This window comes from Chrysochloris asiatica, unplaced genomic scaffold, assembly GCF_000296735.1.
Source record: "Chrysochloris asiatica unplaced genomic scaffold, ChrAsi1.0 scaffold00042, whole genome shotgun sequence".
Lineage (NCBI taxonomy): Eukaryota > Metazoa > Chordata > Mammalia > Afrosoricida > Chrysochloridae > Chrysochloris > Chrysochloris asiatica.
The window spans coordinates 792,501-801,280 of NW_006408560.1; the positions used below are offsets into that span (position 1 = coordinate 792,501).

At 38.9% G+C, this 8,780-nt stretch overlaps 1 protein-coding gene across 1 annotated transcript in view; it reads right to left on the bottom strand.

Moving 5' to 3' along the window:
• Positions 1–8,780, bottom strand: part of SPAG17 (sperm associated antigen 17) — a 324,904-nt gene that overhangs the window by 71,455 nt on the left and 244,669 nt on the right. Inside the window, 1 exon segment of the mRNA XM_006861302.1 lies at positions 6,102–6,261. Within this exon segment, the coding sequence (XP_006861364.1) occupies positions 6,102–6,261 (160 nt within the window).

The following is an 8,780-nucleotide window of genomic DNA, read 5'->3' on the forward strand; positions in this document are numbered from 1 at the left end:
TGCATTATATGTGTAAATTGCTTTGGGCAGTATTGACATTTTCACAATGTTAAATCTTCCTATCCAGGAGCATGGTACATTCTTCCATTTTTGTAAGTCCCTTTTGGTTTCTTGTAGTAGTGTTTTATAGTTTTCTTTGTATAAGTCCTTTGCTTCTCTGGTTACCACAAGACCTTTTTAAAGTGTTGAAGAGCAAAAGATGTGAGCTTTAGGACTAAAGTGCACCTGACCCAAGCCACGGTATGTTAAGTAACTTCATATACATGTGAAAGCTGGATAGTACTGAATAAGGAAGACTGTAAAAGAATTGATGTATTTGAGTTATGGCGTTGGAGGAGAATCCTGAAAGTGCCATGGGCTGCCAAAAGTACAAACAGATCTGTGTTGGAAGAAGTGCAGCCAGAGTGTTCCTTGGAGGCCAGGATGGCCAAACTTTGTCTCTTATATTTCAGATATATTGTCAGGAGGGACCAGTCGCTGAAGGATACCATGTTTGGTAAGGTGGAGGGTCAGATAAAAAGGGGAAGACCCCCAGTGAGATGGATTGTCAAAGTGGCAGCATCAATAGGCTCAAGCATGGCAACAATTGTGAGGTTGGCCCAGGACCGGGCAGTGTTCTGTTCTGGTGTGAATAGGGTCGCTGTGAGTCAGTACCAACTGGATTGCACCAAACAACAATACTCCCCACCTGCTCCTCAGAAACCCTAAACAGGGTCACTATGAGTTGAAATTCTGACTTGATGACACTAATCCACAACAACAACAACAACATATCCAATGAAATAATTTTTTAAGAATGACACAACATAAGGCATATTCAGAAAACCAAATATTGAGAGAGTTTGCCTCCAGTAGATTTGATCACTGAACTAATTATTCAAAGAAAAGTGTTTCTTCATGCTAAAAGAAAATAAAAGTATATAATGAAGGTCTAAGATGCAAGAAGAATTGGAGAGAAAGTAAAATGACTGTGTAGATAATTATAAAGAAACACAACTGCATAAAACAAAATTAATATTGTATAGTATTAACAAGGTAAGACTGTTATTAAATGTTGTTGTTAGGTGCCATTGAGTCAGTGCCAACTCATAGTGACCCTATGCACAACAGAACAAAACACTGTACTGTCCTCTGCCAACCTCACAATCGCTGCTACATTTGAGCCCATCATAGCTGCCATTGTGCCAAACCATCTCGTTGGAGGTCTTCCTCTTTTTCTCTGATCCTCCACTTTACCAAACAGGATATCCTTCTCCAGGGACTGGTCCCTCCTGACAATATGTTCAAAGTATGAGAGACAAAGTCTGGCTATCCTGGCTTCCAGCATATCCCGGCAATCTAACACAGATTGGTTTGTTCTTTTGTCAGTCCATGGGACTTTTAATATTCTCCTCCAACTCCATAACTCAAATGCATCAGTTTTTCTATGGTCTTCCTTACTCACTGTGCAACTTTCACATGCATATGAGGTCATTGAACATACCATGACTTGGGTCAAGCACACCTTAGTCCTCATACTGACATCTTTGCTCGTCAGCACTTTAAAGAGGTCTAGTGCAGTAGATTTGCTTATTGCTATACGTCACTTAATTTTTTTGACAGCTGCTTCCATGAGTGTTGATGGTTGATCTGAGCAAGATGAAGTCCTTGACAACTTCAATCTTTTCTCCATGTATCGTGATGTAATTTATTGGTCCATTTGTGAGGATTTTTGTTTTCTTGACGTTGAGGTGCAACCCATATTGAAGTCTGTAGTGTTTGGTCTTCATCAGTAAGTATTTTAAGTCCTCTTCACTTTCAGGAAGCAAGATTGTATCATCTGAATATCACAAGCTGTTAATGAGTCTTTATCCAATCCTGATTATCACATTTTCTCCCGTATAATCCTTCAATATTGCAAGTTTAGGCTTGATTTTTTTCTTTAGCTCTTTCAGCTTGAGAAATGATGAATGTGTTCTTCCCTTTTGGTTTTCTAACTCCGGGTCTTTGAACATTTCATTATAATATTTGACTTTGTCTCCTCAAGTTGCCTTATGAAATTTTCTTTTCAACTCTTTTACTTTATTTATTCCAGTTGCTTTAGTTTCTCTATGCTCAAGAACAAGTTTCAGAGTCTTTTATGACATCCACTTTGGTATTTCCTTTTTTCCTGTCTTTTGGATGACCTTTTGCTTTCTTCATGTATGATATTCTTGATGTCAACCCACAACTCTTCTGGTCTTTGGTGATTAGTGTGCCAAATGCATCACATCTCTTCTTGAGATGGTGTCTAAATTCAGGTGGTATGTATTCAAAGCCATATTTTAGCTCTCTTGGACTTGTTTTAATTTTCTTTAGGATCATTCTGAACTTGCATATGAGCAACTGATGGTATTTTCCACAGTCTGCCTCTAGCTTTGTTTTGGCTGATGATACTGAACATCTCTTTCTACAGATGTAGTCAGTTTGATTTCTGTGTATCTCACCTGGTGAGGTCCATGTGCAGAGTCACCTTTTATGCTGTTGAAAAAAATGTATTTGCAATGAACAAGTCACTGGTCTCACAAAATTCTATCATGCCCTCTTCAGTATCATTTCTATCACCAAGACCATATTATTCAAGCAAAATCCTCCCTCTTTGTTTCCAATTTTCTCATTCCAATGACTGGTAATTATCAACACATCCTAACTGCATGTTTGATCAATTTCAGACTGAAGCAGTTGGTAGAATTCTTCAATTTTATCATCATTGACTTTAGTGATTGTTGCATAAATTTAAATACTAGTGGTACTAACTGGTCTTCCTTGTAAGGTTATGGATACAATCCTATCACAGATAACACTGTACTTCAAGATAGATCTTGAATGTTCTTTTTGACAAAAAATGTGACACTATTCTTCAATTCACCATTTCAGGCATAGTAAATCATATGACTGTCAGATTCAAAATGACCAATACCAGTCCATTCCAGTTCACTATTCCCAAGATATCAATCTTTAAGTGTTCTATTTCACTTTTGACAGCTACCAATTTTTAGAGTCATCCTTCATACATTATGGATGTTTGCAGCTGTTTCTTCTCACCTTGAGTTGCGTCCCATCAACAAATGAAGGTCTCAAATGCTTAACCCCATTCATATCATTAAGGTCAACCCTATTTGGAGAAGGAAGCCTTCTGCGTGCCTTCTAATCTGAGGAGCTCATCTTCTGGCACTATGTCTGACAGTGTTTCATTGCTCCTCATAAGGTTTTCAGTGGCTAACTATTCAGTAGTCTGCCTCTACTTCTTCCTAGTTTGTGTTTGTCTAGTAGCCTGCTGGAACCTCTCCGTCTTGTGTGGCCCTATTTTTTTTTTAAATACCAACGGCACAGCTTACAGGATCACAGCAACATACAAACTATCATAGTATAACAAACTGACAGATGAGTATTGGAAATTGATAAAAATATTTAAGGCTATACAAGAAATGCAAACCTACTGTCATTGCATCAATTTTTTTACTCATGGTGATCCTATGGGACACAGCAGAATGGCCCATACTGGGTCCCAAGATTATAAATCTTTGCGGGAGCAGACTGCCAAATCTTTCTCTCATATAGAAGCTGGTGTGTTTTCAACTACTGACTTTTTGTTTAGCAGTCGAGCACTTTAACCACTACATCAGCAGTGCTTCTTGGATATATAATGATGGTGGTGGTATGCCATGGAGTCAGTTTTAACTCATAGTGACTCTGCATAGGGCTTCCGAGAATATACATCTTTACGGGAGTAGAAAACCTCATCTTTCTCCCATGGAATAGCTGGAAGTTTCGAACTTCTGACCTTGAGGTTAGCAGCCCAACTTGTAACCACTACACTCCAAGAGGTCTTTTGAATATGTAACAGGAGTTGAAAAACTGGCTTGGAAGACAAGTATGATTTGTCGTCTATTTTTCTACAGTCCATAAAGCAGTAATGTCGTTTATATTTCTAAATGGTCAAAAAAACAACAAAAAAAGTAGAATAATATTACATGATGTGTGAAAATCATATGAAATTCAAAATGTAGTGTCCTTAAGTAGTTTGTGGAATATAGTCTGTGGAATATCTCATGGGTTGAATTGTATCTCACAAAACATGTGGGACACAATTCAACTTGGCTGGGCCACGATTCTCAGTGGTTTGGTAGTTGTCACCATTTTCCAGATGTCATTTTATGTGATCAGTCAATCAGTTATAAGGAGATTAGGGTGGGGGCATTTCCCTGAGGTGTGGCCTGGATCACCTTTAATCGTATAGAAGATAGAAGGAGAAAGAAGGGAGCAGAGAAGAAGGAATCCACAACACAGGAAGAAGAGCCAGGAGCTGAGCATATCCTTAGGCTCCAGGGTGCCTGTGCTGAGAACCATCTAGACCCAGGAGAAGACTGGTGCCAATACATGTGGAAATTTCCAAGGAACTCTGGGCCAAAGGCGACCAGGAGCTTTCTCTAGAGCTGACAGAAAGAGAAACACTTCCCCTACAGCCCGTGTCTTAAATTTGGACTTTTTGCCTCCTAAACTATGAGAGAATAAGTTTCTGCTTGTTGAAGTTTCATTGTGGTATTCTTGTTATATCAAGATTAAAGAACTAAGACAACAGCCATGCTCATTTGCTGCTTTCAAGTTTCAGCAGAAGAGCTGAGTAGTTGTGGCTGAGATTGTATGGTCCACAAAGTCTAAATTGTTTATTATCTTGTCCTTTACAAGACAGTTTGCTGGGTTTGGATATAAAACAAAAAACAGCAAAAAACAACCTACTGCCGTCGAGTTTATTCTGACTCAGTGACCTTATAGGAGGAGAGAGGAGACTTGCCCCTATGGGGATCCCAAGACTATCTTTCTAGAAACAGACTGCCTCATTTTTCTCCCACAGATCAGTTAGCAGATTTGAACTGTCAACCTTCTGTTTAGCAGCAGAAAGCTTTAACCAGTGTGCCACCAGGGCTCCTTTGAACTTGAATATAGAGCTGAACAATACAACTAAGGAGTCTGATCTAAATACAACAAAGTATTCAATAACTGTAGGAATCATGGTCTTTTAAAGCATACATAAAGCTTAAAAGGGAGTCCTGGAGTTGTGCTGTAGGATAAGCACTGATCCGCAAGGTTGGTTTGAACAGCAAGGTCAGAAGTTCAAATCTACCAATTGCTCCTTGGAAACCCTCTTCAGGGTCACTATGAGTTGGAACCGACTCCATGGCACTTAACCATAACAGCAATAAGAACTTAAAAAACCAACAAAGAACTTGACCTACCACATTATTGTTATTGTTAAGTGAAGTAGAGTTGGTTCTGACTCATAGCAATCCTGTATAGGGTTTCCAAGGCTTTTAAATCTTTGTGGGAGCAGAAAGTCTCATCTTTCTCCTGTGGAGTGGCTGGAGGGTTCAAACCTCGAACTGTCCAATGCTTATTATATGGAGCTATGTTTCAAGTAATCAGTTAGCAAAACAAACTAGAAATACACTGTTATTGTTGTTAAGTGCCATCAATTTTTGGTTCAAATCTTAGGGACCCTGAATAGTGTTTCCAAGGAGTGGCTGGTGAGTTTGAACTGCCAAACTTGTGGTTCCAACAGATTTTGCTTTGTTCTACAGTGCCATACTGTTGTTGTTAACTGTTGTTGAGTCTGTTATGACTCATAGCAACCCTGCACAGGGTTTTCAAGGAGTAGCTGGTGGGTTTGAATTGTAGACCATGTGGTTTGAAGTCCAGTACTGATCCTACAGCACCATGCCAGCATGGCTGCAGGTCTAAAAACATTGTTAAGTGAAAAGAAGCAGGTATTAAATGATATGTGAATACATAATATTTGTGAATTTAAAGAGCATTTAAAAATACATATATTCTTGGTACATACATTTTATAAAAATGAAAATGGGTTGTGAGACAGAGGCCTGAGTTAGAACTCACTCAATGGCTATTTTCTGGAAGGAGATCACCAGGCCTTTCTTCTGAGGTACACCATGGATGGACTGAAACCTCCAACCTTTCAGCTAGCAGCACCACCCAGAGACTCCAAAAGGATGAAAGTGAAAATGTATTTGCTCTAGAAAACGTTACTGACTCAATTATATATATTGAGAGGTTTCAATAATTACCTTTCTTGGTGATGATAATCTCAGATGGTGCTGTTTCTGATTTTTGCTGAGATCCCGATTCTACCAAATCTCCACTATGACGGCTTGTTGGCATTTCCAGAGAAGAACAAACAGGACCTGAATCAGGACTACTGCTCACAGCACCATCTGCGAAAAGAATCTGAAGGAAGAAAATTAAAATTTCTCAGATTCCCCAAATCAAGGAAGAGACTGGTTAACAATAAACACCTTACGCCAAACTGAAATAATAATAATTTAAAATAACCCAAAGGAGAACTATCATTGGTAGGTTCCCAGCCCCAGCATCACAGAGCATATTACAGAAGAGTGAATTCAAAACTCAAAGGCAATAGCTTAATAACCAGCCCAATGTTTTCCATTTAACTTGCTTTCCTTTTATTTCCTGTGTTTTGTTTAATTGATTTGAGGGTTGTTTTTTCCCCCTTCCTATATGCAACTGGGAAATTGTCAGTTTCATTTCACTTGCTCTTATAACTACTATTAAAGTCTTAGCACACATATTTAAATGTTTAGTTTCTGTCAACATCTATCTAGTATCTAAAACATTTTTAGGAACCATAGATGCATCTATCTTGCATCAATGTCTATTGCTTTCCAGTAAGAGGACCAGAACTCCTGATCTGTCACATCTGTGAGACTAGCCAGAGGACAAACACCCATCTTTTACTGATTCTTTCATGGGTCACTGGTTCCCTCAGGGAGCTTTGGGATGTCTGTCTATCCATGGAGTCCTAAAATGCACTGTGAAATAGCTACATGTGGATGTTGTAAAGACAATTAGTATTACTCCTGATTAGTGTTTATTTGTTAGCTCAGTTTAATCTGAAGCACTTGTTTTCCTATCTTTTAGCTGTGGGAAACTTTCTTGTGTTATTTCTTTGATTATGTCCCCCTTCATCTCATGAGTCTCCTCTTTAGGAAATTCTATTATACAGATTTCTTCTTCAAGTTCCTTAGTTTTTCTTTTCAAATCCCTTTGATCTTTCACAACTACTACTTTTAATTTCTAAGAACTCTTGCTTTTTTTCCCACAGTAATTTTCAAAACATTATTTTATGGACTTATGACTTTTCTGGACTCCTGGTGTGGTGTTGTAGGGTTAACACTGGACTGTGAACCACAAAGTCAGCAGTTGAAACCCACCAGTTTCTCCTTGGAAACCCTAAACAGGATCGCTATGTGTTAGAACCTACTTGACGGTACTTAACAACATGGGTCAGAAATTTTGTCAACAATGACTTCTCAAGTGCTTATGTATGTTAACTTTATTTCATTTCAAGTTTTTAATTTAGCTATTTACTCTTAGTTTGGGGTGCCATTTTTCCTATTTATTGAATTTTTCATGTCACTTTCATGGGGTTGGTTTTCCTTAAAAGTTCATGATTCTTGTACGCCTACCAACATTTTTTATTGTGAATCCCTTTTCTTTTCTAGGTAGATGTACCATCTTGTCAGTGATCACTGGGCTGGGATAGAGGAGAACATATGGCTTCTGGATATTATAGCTTTTGGCTTTCATTCTTCAGTAGTAGTGAGTTTCTGGGCATTCCTCTGATTTTCAGAACTCAGTGCTCCACAGTGAAATGTCTGTGCTAGAACTCAAATTTTTATTTTAGTTTACCAGCAGGTTTCCTCTTGCATGTGTTTTATCTCTTTACTCTTGTCTTGCATATGTTTACTCTTGTTTCTATATTATTTTGATTCTATGTGACTTGCGTTTTCTAAGAATTCTCAAAATTTCTGACCTATTAATGACATACTTTGTTGTTCTCCAGTGCTGTTATACATTTTTGACTTAGACATATATGTTCTTTTCTTATTTAAAGGTGCCTTTAGAGGTAGGGGAGGTAAATACCATATTTAACATATCCTTGAAATAAATAAATAAATCATGTCTATAGACGCTCTGGTAGCGTAGTGGTTACGAATCGGGCTACGAACCTTAAGGTCAGCGGTTCGAAACTACCAGCCGCTCCGCGGGAGAAAGATGAGGCTTTCTACTCCCGTAAGGATCTACACCCTCGGAAACCCTGTACAGGGTCGCTATGGGTCGGAACCGACTCGACGGCACTTAACAACAACAACAATAGATGACATGTTTATTTGTATCCTGTTGTCATAGTTTTGGTTTTATGTCAGCTTTGATTGGGTCAGTGGTTTAGTAATTAGGATGTAGTAACTCCTCCCCGTGATGAGATCTACTATAATGTAATTGCATTGATGGTAGGGTCTGCTATGAGCAGCTAATCAATTGAAAGGAAGTTTCCTCAGAGGTATAGTGGGTGACATCTTTCATCCTACAAAGATAAAAGGAGAGAGAAGTGAGCAGAGAAAGTGGGACCTACTGTCACCAAGAAAGAATCAGGAGTGGAGAGCATCCTTTGGATCTGAGGTCCCTGGACCACGAAGCCCCCAGTTCCAGGGAATTAGTGATATAAGATGCATGGAGCTCTCCAAGGTATACTAGACCTACAGATGCTGAAAGGAGACAAGGGCTGTCCTCCTGAGCTGACACAGAGAGAAAGCCTTCCTCTGGAGCCAGCACTCTGAATTTGGACTTCTAGCCTCATAAAATGTGAGAGAATAACGTTCTGCTTGTTAAAGCCACCCACCTGTTGTGTTTCTGTTAAAGCAGTACATATTGTCAGTAATGTGCTC